Genomic DNA, 22,466 nt, shown 5'->3' on the forward strand with positions numbered 1-22,466 from the left:
CTAAAAATAGAAAACCTATAGGATGTCGTTGGATATATAAAATTAAATACGAAGCAAATGGTGAAATAGAAAGGTATAAAGCTCGTTTAGTAGCAAAAGGGTATAATCACGGGAAGGTATTGACTATGAGGAAACTTTTGCTCCTGTAGCGAAAATAGTTACTATTCGTGTTGTTCTTACGTTACCTGTAAACTATAATTGGAATTTGTATCAGTTTGACATTAATAATGCTTTTTTGTATGGTTCTCTTGAAGAGGAGGTATATATGACAATACCTCCTGATATCGTAGTAAAAAAGATAACAAAGTTTGTAAACTGTTAAAATCTTTATATGGTTTAAAACAGACACCAAGAAAGTGGAATGAAAAGCTAAGTAGTTCTTTGATTAATTTTGGTTTTAAACAGAGTTATAATGATTACTCAATGTTTGTTAAGGTTTCAGGAAAGTTGATTGTTATTTTGTGTAACGTCCCAAAATTCAAGACTAAAAATTTCTTTTAATAAAACATTACTTTGAGCAAATTCATCATTTCAAAACATAAACGGAGTATTAGTTTAATACATGTTCGTTATCAGAGTAAACATTCCCAGGCTGACTAATATATGGTGTGTGCCATGCGATCATCCCGAGCTCCATCATCCGCTACCGGAAGTACCTGAAGCCAAAACTGAAAACCGTAAGCACGAAGCTTAGTGAGCTCCCCCATTATACCATACATTCATATAACATACATATACTGTCAGGCATATCTGGGTGCCCGACCTACCCCTTCGGTCCTTTCGACCGGATACTGCCTAGCATATCTAGGTGCTAGCCTCCCCTTCGGTCCTCTCGACCGGATACTGCCTAGCATATCTAGGTGCTGGCTCCCCTTCGGTCCTCTCGACCGGATACTGCCTAGCATATCTGGGTGCTGGCTCCCCTTCGGTCCTCACGACCGGATACTGCCTAGCATATCTGGGTGCTGGCCTCCCCTTCGGTATCTTTCAACCGGTAACCGGGGACTATTCACCCCCTAACACTACCACATAAAAGCATAGCGTAAACACATAAGTCATATACTGCCTAACATATCTAGGTGCTGGCCTACCCCTTCGGTCCTGTCGACCGGTAAGTGGGGACTATTTCACCCCCTACTACCACTATCACATAACATAATATCATGCTAGCACATAAACATAACATCACATACTATCAGACGTATCTGGGGTGTCTGACTACCCTCCGGTCCTAACAACCGAACTCTACTGATGAGCCAGGGAGCCCCGTCCATGCTCCTACTGATAGTGAGATACGGGCCCAACCCTCCCTCACTCTTTCCCTATCTTGGGCCTCGCCCTTAACCTGCTGCTAATGAGATGTGAAACACCATCCACACTCTGCTATTGGTGAGGTACGGGACCTCGCCCACACTCACCACCCTACCAGGCACATACAAGTATCACACAGACATCAAGTATAAACTATCACATAAACCATTCCTTGGGCACCCGCCCGCTATCATTAGACCTTGTCCTGAATATCATACTAGCATACTGTGCCTAGGGCTAACCCCCGGGTCTTCTACTTATAACTACATGGGCCGGCATTGTGGCCGTAGACCCATTCACACAAAGGGAAACTCACCTGCACTGGCTGATCTGGCTGATGAACCCACTAGCTGCTGCACGGCAACTCTCTGAACTTCAGCTCCACTCGCTCCTCGAACTACCAATTTCAATACAACACTGAGTCAAACTGACCCCCGACAGACAACCAAGTCAACTCTGGTCAAAGTCAAAGTCCTGGTCAAAGTCAACCTCCCAGGTCAACCCTACTCGCCGAGTCACCCTATTGACTCGCCGAGTTCATATGTTCAGAGTCCTTCTATTCGCGACTCGACTCGCCGAGTCAGTCCATGACTCGCCGAGTCTACCGATTTCCGAGTCCTGACCTGTCCAACTCACCGAGTCTCCATTCGACTCACTGATTCGATTCTCAACTCGAAGGGTTTGGGGGTTTCGCGACCTGACTCGCCGAGTCCAAGAACAGACTCGCCGAGTCCAAGACAACCTTCAATAGACTCCCCGAGTTGTTCATCCAACTCGCCGAGTTCCTGCCCAACTTCATCTGACTCGACGAGCTGTTCATCCCACTTGTCGAGTTCCTCCTCGTCTTCATGCTACTCGCCGAGTCCACTCAAAGGACTCCCCGAGTCCATTCAGATCTCCATACATGCAGAGGACTTTTGAGTCATGCATGGACTCCAAATTGTAGATCTACCCTTCCCAAGCCTATTCCTCACATAAAGTTGCAAACTTTACGTGTAGAGAAGGAGATCTAGGCAAAATACACCATAAACTAGGGTTTAAGGCAAGGAGGCTCCATAATCAACTCAAGGGCTGAAACTTTATGCTTCCCAAGACCAAAATCGGCTTAGATCTGAAGTAGCAACTCCAGATCTGGCTTCTAACTCAAATGGGCAACTAATCATGGCTAAAAAGCCCCAAAACTCACAACCAAAATAGATCTAAGGGAAGGAAATGACTTAATACCTTCAATACCTCAGAAAGGCTCCACAAACTCCAGATCTGAAGCCAATCCTTGAAGCTTCACTGATTCCCCTCTTTCTTCTTCCTTCAAATCACCCAAAAATGGCTTGGAAGATTGAATGCACAACAATGGAGGCTTAGGGTTTGCTTTCTGAATGAGGGAGGCTCTAAGGAACCCTAATGGAGAGAATAAGGAGCTTAAATAGCGCCCAAAGTCCCGGATTTAGGGTTTTCCTCGCACAGACCAGACTCGTCGAGTCCACTTGGCCGACTCGCCGAGTTGGTCACTTACACCTCGACCCGGATCCCGCTCGGACTCGCCGAGTTCCTCCTTGGACTCGCCGAGTCGCCCCTAAAAATTAGGGTTTCCTTTCCTTTCTTGGCCTTCAAAACTTTGGGTGTTACATTTTGTTAGTATATGTTGATGATATTATTGTCACTGGAAACTGTGAGAATGAAATAACAAAAGTAAAAGATTTCTTGAAGTTATAGATATTCCAAATGGTATTTGTTTATCTCAAAGAAAGTATTGTCTAAAACTTTTACATGACTTTGGTATGTTAAGTTGTAAACCTGTTAAGACTCATCTTGAGTCAAATATTGTGTTTGATAATAGTAAAGATGTTTTAGTAGAAAGTGTTACAGATTTTCAGAAGTTAATTGGTAAGCTTATTTATCTTACTATTACCAGACCTGATATTGCATATGCAGTACATGTTTTAAATCAATATATGCATAAACCTACTAAAGTTCATTTTCAAGTTGCAATGAGATTGTTAAGATATCTTAAGTATAGTCCTGGTAAGGGTGTTAGTATTTTGAAGTCTAAATCTGATGAACTTTTGTTAAAAGGGTATTCAAATGCTGATTGGGCTAAAAGAATGTTTTCTAGGAAATATGTAATTGGTTATGTTCTGTTTTTTGGTAATTCTCCTGTTTCTTGGAAAATTTAGAAACAATATACTATATCTCGCTCTTCTACGAGTCTGAATATAGAGCTTTAAGCTCTTTATCATGTGAGTAAATTTGGATTTTAAAAATTCTATATGATATTGGGTATAAAATTTCTATACCTATTAACATATTTTGTGATAATGAATCAGCCATTAAGTTGGCTATGAATCCAGTTTTTCATGATAAGACCAAACACTTTTAAATTGATGTTCATTTCATAAGGGAAAAAATTATAAAAGGAATTATTAAACTGGTTAAAATTAGTTCTTCTAATCAAGTTGCAGATATATTCACTAAGTCTCTTATGTCTTCTCAACATCAAAGTCTTAGTGATAAACTGAGTTTGTTTGATCCTTTTTCTTTCTAATATTTATATTCAAACTGTTTAGTTTGAGGGGGGATGTTAAAATAAATAATGGTTAAAGTTACAAACTAACATTTTGTTAATTAAAATAAATACATTTGTAGATGTATGTGTAAAAGGGTATTGCAGGTAAACTTCCAGATTGTAGAAGGGTGCAATGTGTTCAGTTAGATATATATGTATCTGGGTTAACACGCGGATCCTTCGGGTTGAAGATGACCCAGGTACTTAAGGTCAAGGGTAGCTGATCGGGTCATTCATTCAGTCACTCTTCATTGTTTCATACACTTTCTCTCTCGTTGTAAAGAACTCTTGTTATTAGGGTTTGTTCTGTAGTGTTAAGATGATCTATCATCTGTTCTTGATCTTGTTTTAGATTAGGATTGAAAGATTCATTGTTAAGAGTAGTGTAGGTTTATGTAGTGAGGTTTATGTTGTAAGTACTTGAAAACCACCTGTCTGTTAATCCTCAAATGATATAATAGATGGTGATGTTGGGAAATTGTGTTCTTTCTAGTTTTTACACCTGTGCTTTCCGTAGTACGGACCCATACTACCTTCCACACCTACCTATATTTTTTATTTTATTTTTAACTTATTTTAATTAAAGAAAAATGTGAAAGAAATTAAAAAGGGTATATAAGTATTTTTATGTTGATGGCGGACCAATCAAGATAAAAATTGAAAACTACAAGGACCTTTTATGAAGTTTTCTAAAGTTAGGAACTAAGACACCGACTAAGTATATAAGTCTTTTTATGTTGTCGGTGTCTTAGTTCTCATTTGACTTATATATATATATATATATATATATATATATATATATATATATATATATATATATATATATATATATATATATATATATATATATATATATATATATATGTTGATGGCGGACTAAGTGTTTTTAGAAAACTAGTTTTTTACAAAAAAAATTATATTTTTTTTACATCTTAGTAAAAGTTATAGATGATAATGGAGGCAGAGGAGCTTACGAAAATAAGGTACTAAAACCGAGGGCAGCATATCTTTACTAGGGAGGCCGAACACGAAATGTTGAAAATATATTTTTTATATGGGTTCATAATCGTACTCTTAAATCTATATATTTTGTTTAAATCTTTATTCTTTTGGCTGAGGCATGTTCCTGGTCACCTTCTAACAACGCTTAGACTATACGTCTTTTTTTCTTTTCTTTTTATTATAATTAGTTTTACATATTTATTTTTATTTTCATTTTTACAAATTACTTTTTTATAAATTTATTTTCTAGCTTTTTTACATATTTGTATGCATCATGAAGTAAAAACTATTTATATATGTTTATTTTTTATGCATGTTTTTGTAAGATTTTTTATTATTTTTAAACAATTATTTTCTTTTTCAAATTTCTTTTCTAACTTTATTAGATATTCGTATTCATGCATGCAAGATTATTATGAAAAATAAAACATGATAAATTTTGTTTTATAAAAATTCATTTTTATAACTATGAAAAAAAAAATAGAAAAACGGTTGTAAAAAAAAACCTTGTAAAAGTAGTTGTAAAATAATTGAGGCAAAAAGTTATAAAAAATGTAGTTTTGTAAAATAACTAATTTGTTAAAAATGATTTTTTAAATACTAAAGTAGAAATAGTTGTAAAAATAAAGTATTGTAAAAGACAGTTGTTAAAAGATTGAGGGAAATTTGGATTAGACCGATAAAAAAGAAAGATTGGGTAACCACTAGCAATTAGCAAGTGACATTGACCAATTTGGGACAATATACATGGTTGGTTAAATCTTAATATAATAAAGTGTAAATTGATGTCCTAAAGACTTTTGGAATAGTTGGTTTAAATTATGAGAAATTAAATTATCCTCATACTTATATGAAATGGTGACAATTAGATTAAATTATTACTAATTTCATTGTGACATTAAATATGACACATGTTAATATTTGATAGAAGAATGAATAAAAAGAAAATATAAGAGAATATTTAATTTCTTTTAAATTATATATGGTATTAACCCTGGAAAAATAAATCATATATATATATATATATACAAAAACAACATTATATTAACTAGTTTTCTACAAATTTTATAAAAAGATGTGTTTTAAACTATGATAAAATACTAAAATTTTTAATAAGCTTAATTCATAAAAATAAATTTACCATACACAATCGGTTATTATCAACTAATTTATAATCCGTGGGAACCACCGTTATAAAATTAATTAAAATTTAATAGTTAAAATTTAAAATTATTAATAATTTATTTTAAATAAATTATTAATTAAGAGGTTTTTTTAGTTATATAAAATTATAATCATTGATTTAAATAAATATGTAAAATTATATCACTTTATAATTTGTATTAATTTTATTTTAATTTTTATTCTAATATTGTTAATTTAATGTAATTAGAATGAGACATTTAAAATTTGAAATTTGAAATGGAAAATCAATATGTGACAAATGATATGCATTAATTATAAGACATAATAAGATGAAACATGGTAAAAGAAAAATAAAATTTACATTAATTATGAGGCTTAATATGATGACACATGTCAAAAGGAGATTAAAACTACTCTTTTATTAGAATGGAGAAAAAAAGAAGAAAAAAGAAGGGAAAGAGATTTAATTAAATACATATATTAAAAGTCCTAGCATTTATGAACAATACCTTTTGTGCACTTTAAGATTTTGACCACCGTGATTTGTCATTTGTCAATTTTCGTCCCTTTGACTCTTTCATTTCAATTTTTGACCATCGAATTGCTCCTAATCTCAAACGCTCGACAAACAACTTGCCCTCTTCAGCGAAGGCACTGATGTATTTAGTTTGTACAAGACACTTCTCTCATGAATGTGTTCTTCTGATTTTCATTTTGTTCTTTTAAGAGGGTGTTTGGGAATGCTTTAAAAACAACTTTTTGACTTTTCACTTTTCAGAAAAGTCAAAATAATGCAAAGATGTTTGTCTAAGTTAAAAAGTTCTTTTTAAACAACTTTTGAGCAAGAGGAAAAAATACTGATTTCAAAAGTCACAAAAACGTGACTTTTGGGACTTTTGGAACTTTTGTATTTCTTAAAAGCAACTTTTGTCTTTTTACCATCCAAACACATTTTACAAAAAATCATTTTATAAAAATGACTTTTGAGCTGAAAAAGTTATCCCAAACACCCCCTAAGGTTGAACTCCTGTAGTATCTAGATTTACTTGTATCGATTTACATTACGATTTTGCTTCTAGAGTTGATGAATTGGTATATTTTATGTCACCCTCTTCACGATTATCGGTGATTTCAACAATGAAAGACATGATTACAACCAAAGACTAGGGTTTGATTTTGGGTTTAGCAAACATTTTATCACTCAGGTACAACTACCCCTCTTTCATCTTTGGCTTGGGTTTCTGCCATCATGTGTGTGTCTAAGAGGGTGTTTTAGGTAATTAAACTTTTTTTGTCATAACATAACATATATTTATTTTCATAAATGCCATTCTTATAAATGTTGCCGTGGTAAATTATCGGATAATATAAAGGGGGAGCCATACTAGGCAAACATTCACTAATTTACGAGGGTGTATATGTCTATGATTCTTGACAATTGTTATGTTGATTGGTTTCTAATGATTCTTCTACATGTTGGTCTGGAAATAAAGAAAGACGAAGGAAGATGATGAGTGTTTGATTTGTGTTTTCTTGAATGTTAGTGAAATTGTTGATACTTATATGGGTAAGTGAAGATGTTCCCTACAAAAGTTATCAAGATAATTTAGAACAATATGCTTTGTAAAGTGTATTGGATGTTAAACAGTTGATTATATGATAAAAAAAAAATGAAAAGGAAAGATATGTTGCTTTTTAAGATATATGGATATGTTTTAACATGATTACCAAACCACGTTGCAAACTTATTGGTACATAATTCCGTATCTATAATAGTCCAAAAAGGTACAAAGAATTAAATGCTCTCCTAACTCGATAACAACATCTATGGAGATATATATTATGGTGGAGATCTAAGCCAACTGCTAGCAGTATAAGTCTATAAAAATTATAAGAAGGTACTGAAAGCATTAGTCATGATTACTGTTATATTATATTATATTATATTATATATATGTTTTTCTGAAGTCATTAAGTAAACAAATAACAAAATAAATTAACTCTGGACTCTGGAGCTATAAACACTTCAGAAACAAATTTCAAAACTAGAATAGAAAAAGGATGATGATGTCATACTTGGAAACATATGAACTCCACAGCATCTGATAAAGGTTTCAATTTGCATGCTATCTTTAAATAAAGGGCTTCAGCCATGACTGCATCATAAGTTTAATGACCAAAATTGCAGGCCTGAACAAACTCCATATCGTAGTCAACATACTTTGTCCAAAGTGGACGAAACTGATTCATGGCAATATCAAGCCATGGTTTCATATTCCCATTGAAATGAACAACTGCAGCATTATGAATCTCCTCCATGCTTATGCTTGGATTATAACCAAGCCCAAGAACATGCCATGATTTCTCCAATGGTTTGGTTGTGGAATAGAATGTGATCAGACCAGGTGGCAGTGTCCCCAATTTCCATAAAGTTCGATTTTCATTCTGCAAAAAACATGAGAATCACCGTTCATATATGGCTACAAAAATATGAAACAAAGAAAACTTTCATGAAAATTGAAAACCTCTATCTTACCAGATTTTGCCAGTAATGGTACTCCTCAGTGCATTTTTCCCTCCTCCAGGCATCCAAATCAAAGAAGTTCATACCATAAGCCCAGGCACAGGCCTTGGGATTAAACTTCTCCTTGATTAAAGGGTGGGAAAAGTTCATGTATTGTGAATACCTATGGAAAGACCCGAAACAAGTCTCAACTGCTCCATTCACTTTTCCATCCATGTCTATCTTCCAGAGTCCAGTCAAATCCTTCTGAACAATAATATCATCATCCAAGAACAGAACCCTGTGCAGTGTTGGGTACATCTCTGGTAAGTAGAATCTCAGATGATTTAAGATGGAGAGATACTTTGGGTTCCTAAACTTCATGTTGGTTGTATCCTTTGTTGCGTTTTCAAGCTTATTCTCAAAGTAAAACCTTTGCAAATTTGCAGATTCTAGCTGCTTTAGCACTGGGACATATGAAGAGTTCAAGAACTTGTAATCCTCCACTGCCTTTATTTCAATATGAGCACCGTTATATTCTTTCATCTTGAACATAACTTGCATTGCACCTAGATTCATCTTATCTGTCACGACATGAAAAACGTGCTTCCATGGCTCTTTTGTGTTCTTCACAGCTGAATTAACTACAACTGAAGCAGCAATCACGTTATCAGAAAAGATAGCATAGTGATAAAGCTTGGGATCATCAAATTCAGCCGGTCGTGGTTTGCCTTCATCAGAATACTTGTCTGGATGCGCGATTCTCTCTTCCATCAACCTCATTGTGAGGCAGTGCAAGCTTTTAGGTATTGATTTTGCGGCGATCAAGCTGGAGAAAGCACCTTGCTTCTTCGCCTTGGTTAATTGCTCATTAACAGAGAATATCGAATCTTTCAGCTTCTGAATCTTAAGCTGATTATCGAATGACTCTTTCGCATCGGCAATCACTTGTCTAGTCACCTTAATCCGCTCCTTCACCTCCTTCTCAAACAGCCGAAGTGTCGGCTCGTCGATTGAGTTCGCATCGGAGTCGGACAATGCTTTGTAAGCAGGTTTCGATAACAGATCTGTGTAGTTGCGTGAAAGATCAGCAAAAACCCTAACCAGTTTCGAATTTTCGAGCTTCAGTTTACGAGCGTAGGTAGCGTAAGCCAGAGCTAGCGATCTGTGATCATCTGCTTGCTTTCGGATCTGATCAAATCTAGGTTTTAGTGGATCAGATTTCAATGCAAGTACAGACCTCCGAGACGATCCAGCTACGTTCTTATTAAAGGAAAGTCCCTGATTCTACAATGAACACAATCAATTAAGACATTATTAATTACGCATTCAATAAGTTAACAATTACGTATAAGGAAAATGTACGAACAATGTTGGAATCAGAATAAATGACGTCGGAGGATGAGGTAAAGGTGAAGGAAACAGTGAAGAAGAGGACGACGGCGACGGTGATAGCTGATGCTAGGAACCTGAATGTAACACCGGCAACCGCAACCGGTGGTCGTGTGGATGGACCATTAATTCGAAAGTTTCGCTCGGAGTTTGAAGTGCGAGAGCTCCGAATGCTCCCGGATATCGCCATCCGTCCCAAAATTGAGTAACCGACACAATATCCGGCGAAAGCGTGTTGGTATTTACACACACACTGAAAGATGAGCAGAAGAAGACTGGTCCAGCCGAGAGTAAGCGATTGGGAAAACGATATCTGACGGTGGGAACACGGTGTTAATTGTCAACTAATCGGGTCGGATCTGCCAATCTACCTAATATATTTAAAAATTTTGGATTTTAAATAGATTATGTTTGATTTTATTAGGTGTTCACTAAAATCAAATATCAGGTAAAGTCCAAAAAATTTGATTTCTTTATAGAAAGTGATAAAAAAAATTAAACAGAATAATAAAAACCGCAATTGTTTACATAAAATATCGGGAAACTGATAATTGTTTACACTTCTTGATTCTATACCGCAATTTTGAATTTGTGTCGGTGATCCTCATAAAAGTATGTATCTTCTTGGTAATTAAGATAAAGTTATTGATTATTTTTTAATAGAAAATGACAAATATTAGTTTCTATTATGATTTTACTTATGCCAAATAGAATCCGGTCATCGTGTCTTGATTATATATATGATATGTTAGAAATTTGGGGTGTAGTAGTATTTGAAATTTTGAGAATTGTGATTATCACTTTTAAATTGAAGTATTTGGATGGTACTTCATAATCTTCAATTAGATAAGAATCAGAATGATAAATTAGAACAAGGAAATGGATTGTTATAAAATTTTGTGAGTACCAAATTTTTGACCAAAAATTGATTAAATACCTCTTTTATCATAAAACTATCACAAAACAGTTTTATGTCTGAAAAACTGTCACTAAACAGTTTTATGTTTGAAAACTTTCACAAGACAGTTTTCAATAGACATAACCTGTCCTAAATTCAGGTTTTCTTATAATTTTCACAAATTCAACCCTAACCAGGGACTCTGCCCCTTAGATCCCGTCAGGGGCTGCCCCTGGACCCCCGTTCGTTCAGGGGTTTCACCCATAAATAACAGTCTACTTTTAATCTTGAATAAACTTAAACAAGTATGCACTCCGCACATTCTTTACTTGTTTAATATTCATCAATATTGATTTTAGTCAACAAGTCAATCCATTACACTTAAATACAATTAGTGAAAATTCACTAAGAAACCTCCCCCATTTAAGTTTAATCATAATTAACTTTAAAAAATATAATAATAATAAGCTGGTGCATAAATGAAATGTCGTGACGATTGAATTTCACATTAGTATATTATACATTCCAAATATTCAAATATCAGTGTGTCACTAAGGATTGAACCCATTTATTCATAGTGAATACATGAAGATAATACACACAATAGTTTACATTCTCATAAGTTCTAACTTGACACTGTATTTTACTAGCTTTTGTCCCATCCTTCAATAAGCATATCAAAACCAAGTCCCAACTTCGTGAAGTAGCTAAACTTCACGCTTATATAGGTAGTTATTTTGTTCTTGCACATGTAAATGCAATTTTTCTAAGAACTATTAAGGAAAAAAATCAACCTCCTTAACTTGTAGTACTGAACACATCCCTTGGCCGTGAACTCTTGTTTCCTTTTTTACTTTGGCCGTGAACACATGTTTGGAAGCTTCTTGGACTGTGAACTACTTCCTTAAATTGCTTTTGGGACTGTAAACTCCCTTTTCGTGTGGTTTGTTGGCCGTGAACTCCATTTGGAGTTTACTTCTTGGCCGTAAACTCCATTTGGAGTTATTTTGATGATTTAAATTTTGAATCAACTCAAGTATAGCCCTTTTAACTTTGAACTAGTGTAAGTTTGACCTAATCACATGTGATTTTTATGTTAAATGTTTAGCCTTTAGTACCTTGCTTTTATGATTTTCACATGTATTTGCATATCAGTTAAATAAACATGCTTGTAGTTTAGAGTTTTGTTAACAGGAAATAACGGGTTGTCACATGTTCCACCCTTGTAAACATATACAAGTAAAAGAGAATTGTTTATCGTTCAGACTCCTTGTATTTTTATATTCAAAAGTGTGTTTAGACTAATGAATTATAAAAGTGTCAAGTGCAACAGGTTTTACACTTGTAATCCCATACAAGTAAAAGAGATTTGTTTATCCACATAACTTAGCAACCCTAAGTTATAATGTGATAGAAAGTTGTGTCGAGTTAAAGATTTATTTTTTTCAATTTAAATCAATATTTGACACTTAACCTGTAACGCTTGGTCCAAGTAATATTTATTTCTCAAACATTTTGGGGTTCTGGGCTGGAACTCGACGAGTTGGGGAGCTCCAAATCGTCGTGTAGGGATCTATTTGGACGCGCAGATTAAGCACCCAACTCGACGAGTTAACGCTGAGGATGAAAACCCTAATTTTCGGGCATTGTACCCAATATAAAGAACATTAACCCCCTTGGCTAGCCTCCTTGCCCAGAGAAAACCCTAGAATCGCCTTCCCCTCTTGTTCATTGAGTTTTGTGAGTATTGAGTAATTGTTTGAGATCTTTGAAGGATGTTTTGAAGAGAGTGTTGGGTTTTGAGCATTCTAACACTCCTACGGTGTACATGCAACCCTATAAACCTTAGATCTATGTTTTCTCTATTATACATGCAAATATTAAATATTCCAAGGTTTCATCCTAACCAGCATATTATGAAGCACCTATACTACAAAGACTAGTTAGATGACATACCTTTTGGTGTAGCTTGATGTAACGTCCCAAAATTCAAGACTAAAAATTTCTTTTAATAAATATTACTTAAAGTAAAATCATCGATTCAAAACATAATCAAAGTAATAGTTTCCAAAACACATGTTCGTTATCAAAGTAAAACATTCCCAGGCTGACAAATCTATGGTGTGTGCCATGCGATCACCCCGAGCTCCATCATCCGCTACCGAAAGTACCTGAAACCAAAACTGAAAGCCGTAAGCACGAAGCTTAGTGAGTTCCCCACCCTACCACATACCATGCATAACCACATACTGCACATACTGGGCCACGCCCGCTATCCTGGGCCTAGCCCCCTACCTCGGGCCTCGCCCGCTACAACGGCCCCGCTGCTCCAGGCCCCGCCTGGCTTCGAGCCCCGCTCGGATACAGATCTGTTTCACTTAGGCCTCGCCTGTCACAGGGCCTCGCCCATTGACATATAATAGCACGTAAACATATCACATCACATCACATAATCTAAACACATACTAACAGATCTTGTCCTAAGGCCTCACCTATCTCTGGGCCCCGCCCTTGTCCTGCTACTGATGAGTCATGGAACCCTGTCCATACTCCTGCTGATAGTGAGGTACGGGCCCAGCCCACCCTCACTCCTTCTCTAACTTGGGCCTCACCCCTGCTCTGCTGCTACTGAGATGTGGAACACCATCCACACTCTGCTATTGGTGAGATACGGGACCTCGTCCACACTCACCTCCCTACCAGGCACATACAAGTATCACACAGACAACAAGTATAAATTATCACATAAACCATTCCTTGGGCACTCGCCCTCTATCATTGGACCTCGTCCCGAATATCATACTAGCATACTGTGCCTAGGGCTAACCCCCAGGTCTTCTACTCATAACTACATGGGTCGGCATTGTGGCCGTAGACCCAGTCACAATAAGGGAAACTCACTTGCACTGGCTGAAATCGCTGATGATCCCACTAGCTGCTGCCCGACAATTCACTGAACTCCTGCTCTGCTAGCTCCCCGAGCTATCAATATCAATGCAACACTTAGCCTAACTGACCCCCGACAGCCAACCAAGTCAATTCTGGTCTAAGTCAAAGTCCTGGTCAAAGTCAACCTTCCAGGTCAACCCTACTCGCCGAGTCCACCTACTGACTCGTCGAGTTCATATGCTCCGGGTCCTTCCATTCGCGACACGACTCGCCGAGTCAGTCCATGACTTCGCCGAGTCCAACGATTTCCGAGTCCTGACCTGTCCAACTCGCTGAGTCTCCACCCGACTCACTGATTCGAGTTTCAACTCGAAGGGTTTGGGGTTCCGCGACCTGACTCGCCGAGTCCAAGAGCATACTCGCCGAGTATAAGGCAATCTTCATCCAACTCGACGAGTTGTTCTTCCAACTCGCCGAGTTCATGCCCAACTTCATCCGACTCGACGAGCTGTTCATCCCACTCGTCGAGTTCCTCCTCATCTTCATGATACTCGCCGAGTCTACTCGAAGGACTCGCCGAGTCCATTCAAATCTACATAAATGCAGAGGACTTTGGAGTCATGCATGGACTCCAAACTGTAGATCTATCCTTCCCAAGCCTATTCCTCACGTAAGGTTGCAAACTTTACGTGTAGAGAAGGAGATCTAGGCACAATACCCCATAAACCAGGGTTTAAGGCAAGAAGGCTCCATGATCAGCTCAAGGGCAGATACTTTATGGGACACTAGACCAAAACAAGCATGGATCTGAGGTAGCAACCTCAGATCTAGACTTCTAGCTTGAAATGGTTCCTATCATGCCAAGAATGCCCAACACACACATAGATCTAGGTGCAAGGGAGTCCAAGGACTAGCTTATTACCTCCAAAAGCTCAGAAATGTCTTCCCAATCCCGGATCTACAGCCCCCTTCTTGCACTCTCAAGATTCTTCTTCTTTCTCCAAGCTTAATGTACTCTTCAAGGCAATAATTGGCTCAATCAATGGATATGACGACTAGGGTTTGGTATCCAGGGCTAAAGAGGCAGTAAAGGAACCCTAGGAAGAAGATTAAGACGTTTATATAGGCTCCAAGTCCCGGATTTAGGGTTTTCCACGCACAGACCAGACTCGCCGAGTCACCTTGGCCGACTCGCCGAGTCGGTCACTTACTCCTCGACCCGGATCCCGCTCAGACTCGCCGATTTCCTCCTTGGACTCGCCGAGTCGCCCCTTAAAATTAAGGTTTTCTTTCCTTTCTTGGCCTTCAAAACTTTGGGTGTTAACGGACTCGGCGAGTCAGGTCGCGGAACCCCAAACCCTTCGAGTTGAAACTCGAATCAGTGAGTCGGGTGGAGACTTAGCGAGTTGGACAGGTCAGGACTCGGAAATCGTTGGACTCGGCGAAGTCATGGACTGACTCGGCGAGTTGTGTCGCGAATGGAAGGACCCGGAGCATATGAACTCGGCGAGTCAGTAGGTGGACTCGGCGAGTAGGGTTGACCTGGAAGGTTGACTTTGACCAGGACTTTGACTTAGACCAAAATTAACTTGGTTCGCTGTCGGGGGTCCGTTAGGCTAAGTGTTGCATTGATATTGATAGCTCGGGGAGCTAGCAGAGCAGGAGTTCAGTGAATTGTCGGGCAACAGCTAGTGGGATCATCAGCGATTTCAGCCAGTGCAGGTGAGTTTCCCTTTGTGTGAATGGGTCTACGACCACAATGCCGGCCCATGTAGTTATGAGTAGAAGACTGGGGGGTTAGCCCTAGGAACAGTATGCTAGTATGATATTCGGGACGAGGTCCAATGATAGAGGGTGAGTGCCCAAGGAATGGTTTATGTGATAGTTTATACCTGTTGTCTGTGTGATACTTGTATGTGCCTGGTAGGGAGGTGAGTGTGGGCGAGGTCCCGTATCTCACCAATAGCAGAGTGTGGATGGTGTTCCACATCTCAGTAGCAGCAGAGCAGGGGCAAGGCCCAAGTTAGGGAAGGAGTGAGGGTGGGTTGGGCCCGTACCTCACTATCAGCAGGAGTATGGACAGGGTTCCATGAATCATCAGTAGCAGGACAAGGGCGGGGCCCAGAGATAGCCGAGGCCTTAGGACAAGATCCGTTAGTATGTGTTTAGATTATGTGATGTGATGTGATATGTTTACGTGTTATTATATGTTAGTGGGCGAGGCCCTGTGACAGGCGAGGCCTAAGTGAAACAGATCTGTATCCGAGCAGGGCTCGAAGCCAGGCAGGGCCTGGAGCAGCGGGGCCTTTGTAGCGGGCGAGGCCCGAGGTAGGGGGCGAGGCCCAGGATAGCGGGCGTGACCCAGTATGTGCAATATGTGGTTATGCATGGTACGTGGTTGGGTGGGGAACTCACTAAGCTTCGTGCTTACGGTTTTCAGTTTTGGTTTCAGGTACTTCCAGTAGCGGATGATGGAGCTCAGGGTGATCACATGGCACACACCATAGATTTGTCAGCCTGGGAATGTTTTACTCTGATAACGAACATGTGTTTTGGAAACTATTACTTTGATTATGTTTTGAATCGATGATTTTACTTTAAGTAATATTTATTAAAAGAAATTTTTAGTCTTGAATTTTGGGACGTTACAAGTTGGTATCAGAGCCTTGGTTTAGGGGATTTGAACATGCTCTCGAGCGTGTCTGAACTCAAACTGAGGGATTGGTATAGAAGTTTTCAAAATGAAAAGACAGTTTTGTAAAAGAGAGTTTTGGGAAAGAAAACAGTTTTAGAAAAGCAAAAATAATTCAGAAAGGAAAGAACTTTGAAAAGAGAAAAAGGGTGTGGTGCATGCAAGCAACCGAGCTCAAGTAAGTACCCCAAAATACCCATACAAGTTTATGTTATGATTATCAGTTGATAGAACAGCATGCTAGATTAGGACTAAGGATCTAGGGGTGATACCTTATGTGCCTATTATTTGTGTTTTGAGTTGCATGATAGTGTTGATTAGACAGTAGTAGGATAGTCTGTTTAGGTTATGCCTGAGTTTATGAGTTTGTGCGGATCTATGAGTTTGTGTTGCATGCTAGTTCAAATTCTTGCTATGTGGATATGATTGCTTGAGTATGATATGGTTAGATTTTCCCCTTGTCTGAATGTTGCTTGCTTTGTGCATTGTGGAATTCTGAGTGATGGGAGTTAGCCATTAGGTGAATACGTCACGTCACATGTGATCAGGGTTGAATAATCTCAGAGTGCTGGATTTGGCCCTATTGCGCAGCTCTCGTTTGAGTCTAACCGTTGTAGGGACGAGTCTTTTACTCGAAGGATTATCTGAGCCTCGTCACATGTGATGGTATCCAGGTAATGGCTAATTGGCATCACAAGGAGACCTTCAACAGCTGAGGACTGGCTTGAGTTGAGTCAGAGGTTTCCCTAGGGTAAGCCTAGGATGAGGTAGTGCTGGGAGCAGAAGTAGTAGAAAAGGGACCTGGTGGAGTCAAGGCAGTTGTTGAGGAAAGTACAGATAGATGTGGAAGGTAGTATGGGCCCGTACTATTGAAAGCAGAGGATTCATACTCGATTCGGGAAGGGCCGAGACAAGACCGGGAACCTGGTACTGCGTGTGTTTGGTCTCGTAGCAGTGATGGGTATTCTGATAGTGGTTGTGTTATGTGTTTCAACATGGTGACGTTGCGAGAGAGACCAGTGGGCGGATCAGGCGCTGGAGAGGGATCAGGCTCAGGCTCAGGAGCCGAGCAGCTCAAGGAGCGAATGAGGGAGTTGATATCCACCGAGGTTGCACGCAGTATGCTAGATCAGACTCCTTTGGCACGGTCAATGAGGGTGTACTGGAGATTTTGGATGAGAGGCTGGGAGCCTTCCGTACCGAGATGATGGCTTTGTTGGGAGTGCGTACCTTGACATTTCGAGAGTTCAGGGCTTGCGGGGCACCGGATTACCATGGGGCTAGGGACCCCATTGCTAGCAGCAGATGGTTGGCTGATGTTGCCAACGCTTTTCGTACGAGCACGTGTCCCGAGGGGGACAAGGTTAGACTCGCCTCCTGTCTTCTGAAGGACAGAGCGAGGGATTGGTGGGAGGAGATTGGTCATGCTTTTGGGGATGATGCCGCGTTGGACGCGATGACTTGGAGTGATTTCTCGACCAGGTTCAGGGCGGAGTTTTCGTCGATTATTGAGGTGCAGCAGTTGGCACGGGAGTTTCAGGATTTGACGCAGACCACTGAGACTGTGGCGGAGATCACTGTCAAGTTCAGGGAGAGGGCTCTTCTTGTACCGCAGTATGTCGCGGATGAGGAGATGAAGAAGGCCCGATACCATGAGATGTTGAGGGATGACATCAGGGAGTTCGTGAGCAGATCCAACTATAAAACGCTGGAAGATATGATTTCTCGGGCTAGAGAGAGGGAAATTGATTTGGAGCAGATCCGGAAGAGGAAGCCGGATGAGGTTCAGGTAGCTACAGGTTTGGGCAAAAGGCCCAAGGGATCGGATTCGAGGTCGAGGGATTATCAGGACCGCAGCCAGTGCGGGAAGTGTGGCAGGGCGCACGGGGGCGCGTGCAGGAGTGGTAGCGGTGGTGAGTCTGGCTGTTTCAAGTGCGGTCGGATTGGTCATTTCAGCAGGGATTGTACTGTTACCACCTCACAGGGATCAAACCTGTTATGTTTTCACTGCAACCAGCGGGGCCACAAGAAGGCCCAGTGCCCCAGTTTGTTTTCAACAGGACGGGTGATGGCACCTGCCCCTGCAACTTTGAGGATCACAGACGGCCGTCAGGGTCATGCAGAGGCGCCTGCGGTAGGAGGCAGAGCTCTTCAGATGACTACCTTAGAGGCGCGATCAGCACCGGACGTTGCAGGTATGTGATTTCTGTTTTCAGTTCTTTTATTTGTGCATGATTATATTGTTATGGTTCTGCATCATTATCGGTATGAGTATTGTATTTTTTAGCGGTTGATTGTGATCGAGTTATATGCCATCTGCATACCTTGGATATTCAAATGGTAGTGAGGGGATGTGCCTTATTGGGGAAGGTTACATAGGATGCAGTAACTGTAGCATGCTTGGGAGAGACTTGGTATGTCTCGCTAGATCGGAGTTGTATAGTGTTAGAGATGGATTGGTTAGATCTCTAGCTATGGTAAGCTTGGGTTCCTTAGCAGATTGATTATGGAATGGTCACAAGGATTGGGATTCCTTTTTGAGTATTGAGTAACAAGGGGTAAGCAGGATCGAAGTGGGGGAGAATCCTCCAAGTGTGTAAAGGCAGGAGCACGCAGACCCATAATGAGTGCGCGACCTCCGAGAAGGAAAGGAAGTAATTCAGCGTTTGATGGATTGAGGATTTCAGGGTTGGGAGTTTGAGAAACTCCCCATCATCTAGTGCGTGTGATGGTAATGGTTAGTGCGTGGTTGGGAATTCAGGTTGTGGATCGCATGTAGGACTCGAGGGAGTCGGAATGAGGATCTTGAGAGCTAATGGCACATGGGTGCCTTTGTAACGACCCAAAAATCACGACTAAAAATTTCTTTTAAAACATTACTAAAAATGGATTTATAACAACGTATCATAAGTCAAACATAACTTTTGAGTATTAAATTCAAAACATAATAGCATTATCAGAGTCAAACATTCCCAGGCTAACTGACTATGGTGTGTGCTCTGCAATCTTCCCGAGCTCCTCTTTTGAAAACCGAGTACCTGAAACCAAAACTAAAAACCGTAAGCACGAAGCTTAGTGAGCCCCCCCCAATCTACCACATACCATACAATAACATATCAAGCACATACTGGGGCCTTGCCCCCTCCATCGAACCGAAGTCCGAAGCTGACTGACTGGGACCTTGTCCCCTACATCGGACCGAAGTCCGAAGCTAACTGACTGGGGCCTTGCCCCCTCCATCGAACCGAAGTCCGAAGCTGACTGACTGGGACCTTGTCCCCTCCATCGGACCGAAGTCCGAAGCTAACTGTCTGGGACCTTGTCCCCTCCATCGGACCGAAGTCCGAAGCTAACTGACTGGGGCCTTGCCCCTCCATCGGACCAAGTCCGAAGCTAACTGACTGGGGCCTTGCCCCTCCATCGGACCGAAATCCAAAGCTAACTGAACACAGCATATCATAACATCTCAACTGGCATAAACTCACATATACTGCATACTACATCGGGCCGTAGCCCGGAACACATAACGTATAAATCCTGTCTGAGCCACGGAGGCATCAAACATACTAACCACTGTATCAGATCAACATCCAAAAACTATTGCTAACTAAACGGGCCGACATTGTGGCCTTAGATCCGTTCCTACTGGAAGAAAACTCACCTGAACCGCTGAGCTCTGCTGATAAACCTCTGGCTGCTACTCGACAATCCCCTAGACTATCAAAAGCCAATAAAACACTTAGTCCAACTGACCTCCAAAGGTCACTAGGTCAACTCTGGTCAAGGTCAAAATCCTGGTCAAAGTCAACCTTCCAGGTCAACCCTACTCGCCGAGTCTACCTACTGACTCGCCGAGTTCATACGCTCAGGGTCTTTCTTTTTCGCGACTCGACTCGTCGAGTCAGTCTATGACTCGCCGAGTCCAACTAGCTCCAAGTCTTGTCCTGTCCAACTCACTGAGTCACCACCCGACTCACTGATTCGAGTCTCAACTCGAAGGGTTTGAGGTTTCACGATCTGACTCGCCGAGTCCACTAATAGACTCGCCGAGTCCAAGGCAATCTTCAACCAAATCGTCGAGTTGTTCATCCAACTCGCCGAGTCCATGCCTAACTTCAACCGACTCGACGAGCTGTTCATCCTACTCGTCGAGTTCCTCCTCATCTTCAAGCTACTCGCCGAGTCCACTCGAAGGACTCGCCGAGTCTATCCAGTTCTTAATCCATGCAGTGGCTTTTCGAGTCAAACAGAGCTTCCAACTCATAGATCCATACTTCTAGGGCCTATCCCCCACGTAAAGTGGCAAACTTTACGTGTAGATTAAGAGATCTAGGCTCAAAACACACTAAACTAGGGTTTATGGCAAACATACTTCCTCAACATACCAAGGGCTGATACTTTAGGGGATTCAAGACCAAAACCAACATGGATCTGAGGTAGCAACCTCAGATCTGAACCTCCAACTCGAATTGGTTACATATCATACCAACAATGACCAAAACTCATACATAAGAATAGATCTAGATGCAAAGGGATTCCAAGCAACAGCTTATTACCTCCAATTGATCTTAAATGTCTTCTCAATCTCGGATCTACAGTCCCTTCTTGCACTTCCTAGGCTTTTCTTCCTTCTCCAAGCTTTTAGTGCACTCTTCAATGCAAGATCTAGCTCAAAAACGGATATGGCGGCTAGGGTTGATGTTCTGGGGGTAAAGAGGCAGTAAAGGAACCCTAGGAAAGAGAATGAGACGCTTAAATAGGCTCCAAGTCCCATATTTAGGGTTTTCCTCGTTCAGACCCAACTCGTCGAGTCTCCTTGGCCGACTCGCCGAGTCGGTCGCTAACACCTGAACCCGGATCCCGCTCGGACTCGCCGAGTCCCTCCTTGGACTCGCCGAGTCTCTCCTTAAAATTGAGGTCTTCTTTCTTTTCTTGACTTTCCAAACTTTGGGGTGTTACAGCCTTTGTACTAGCAGTTAGTGGTGGAAGTGTTGTAAGACTACGGGGCAGCTGTAGCATTCACTAGCAGTCAGCAATGGATGGTGATGTAAGACTACGGGTAAGCTGTAGCATTCCTTAGTAGCTTCGATTAGCGGAGTTGGGGCGAGGCCCTTATCTCCTAGCGATCAGGTAGGGATCAGGAATGGATAGTGGATGAGAATGATAAGGAGTTTGCCTATATATCGCTAGAGAGGTGAGACCTTGGGAGAGGCTGCTCCAGAATATAGTTGGGTGAGACCCGTGGGCGAGGCCCGTATGAGATTAGCAGTGTAGGTGAGACCTGAGAGCAGGGTTGCTTAGTAGTATGGTTGTGAGACCCGTGGGCGAGGCCCGAGCGAGAGTGGTTAGACTAGTGGGACTAGGAGGTTAGAGGCGGGTGGGACCCGTGGGCGAGGCCCGTGAGTTTTAGCAGCACAGGTGGGACCTGGTAAGGACCTTAGTGTCAAGATAGAGGATCGAGGATCCTAGGATTGTAGCGCATGAATGGCATTATAGATTGAGCAGTATGGGTGGTCTCAGTTCATCCGGAAGTCAGAAGAGGAACAACATAATTGCCAGTCAGTGGCAGTGCGAGTATGCAGCATATGGTGGAATTCGGTTAGCTGATCGTGAGGTGCTCGGCACCAAAATATAGTAGAAAGAATGACCAGTGGATACTGGCGATAATGACCCGTACTGGAAGTAGCGGGAGTAATAGAATTGGTGAAGATAGGGTCTTCACAGTGGCAGAGGAAATAGTTGGTTATGGAGCATTGCCTTGGGGAGGCAAGGAAATCGCGCAAGGAAGGAAGTGGAGATCCCCTATGGGTTCAGTGCAGTACTCGGTGAGTACCAGAAGGAATGTCGGTTGAGTAAGTTGTGTTCCAGAACGTTCAGGGTCAGGGTTGACCTGAGATGATTATCTGCAAGGATTAATGTTAGTCGGAATGACCGAGCGGAAGGCCAGCGAGGGAAGGCAACTGGTGTTGGAATAATTGGTTAGGTATTACAGGCAGATCGCAGGCGGTGGGCCATAGCAAACTTCGAGGACGAAGTTTAGTTTAAGTGGGGGAGAGTTGTAACACCCAAA

The 22,466-nt window shown here is 40.8% G+C and overlaps 1 protein-coding gene across 1 annotated transcript; it reads right to left on the reverse strand.

Annotated features, from left to right (window-relative positions):
- Positions 1–7,942: 7,942 nt before the first annotated feature.
- On the reverse strand, positions 7,943–10,239 carry LOC111907643 (galacturonosyltransferase 8). The gene is made up of 3 exons (XM_023903441.3): positions 9,895–10,239; positions 8,559–9,812; positions 7,943–8,467 (listed from the first exon to the last, which is right to left on the reverse strand). The coding sequence occupies exons 1-3, from the start codon at positions 10,105–10,107 to the stop codon at positions 8,192–8,194; spliced, it is 1,743 nt and encodes a 580-aa protein (XP_023759209.1). The 5' UTR covers positions 10,108–10,239; the 3' UTR covers positions 7,943–8,191.
- Positions 10,240–22,466: the final 12,227 nt, after the last annotated feature.

The sequence above is a fragment of the Lactuca sativa genome, chromosome 8 (genome assembly GCF_002870075.4).
Source record: "Lactuca sativa cultivar Salinas chromosome 8, Lsat_Salinas_v11, whole genome shotgun sequence".
In the NCBI taxonomy this organism is placed as follows: domain Eukaryota; kingdom Viridiplantae; phylum Streptophyta; class Magnoliopsida; order Asterales; family Asteraceae; genus Lactuca; species Lactuca sativa.

What these genes read in the sequence shown, in the direction of transcription:
- LOC111907643 (XM_023903441.3), bottom strand. Translation starts at nt 10,107, where the DNA reads ATGGCGATATCCGGGAGCATTCGGAGCTCTCGCACTTCAAACTCCGAG. An exon ending in TTTATTCTGATTCCAACATT is followed by an intron (nt 9,813 to 9,894) that starts GTTCGTACATTT and finishes TGTTCATTGTAG; the next exon opens with AATCAGGGACTTTCCTTTAA. An exon ending in ACCATTACTGGCAAAATCTG is followed by an intron (nt 8,468 to 8,558) that starts GTAAGATAGAGG and finishes TGTTTTTTGCAG; the next exon opens with AATGAAAATCGAACTTTATG.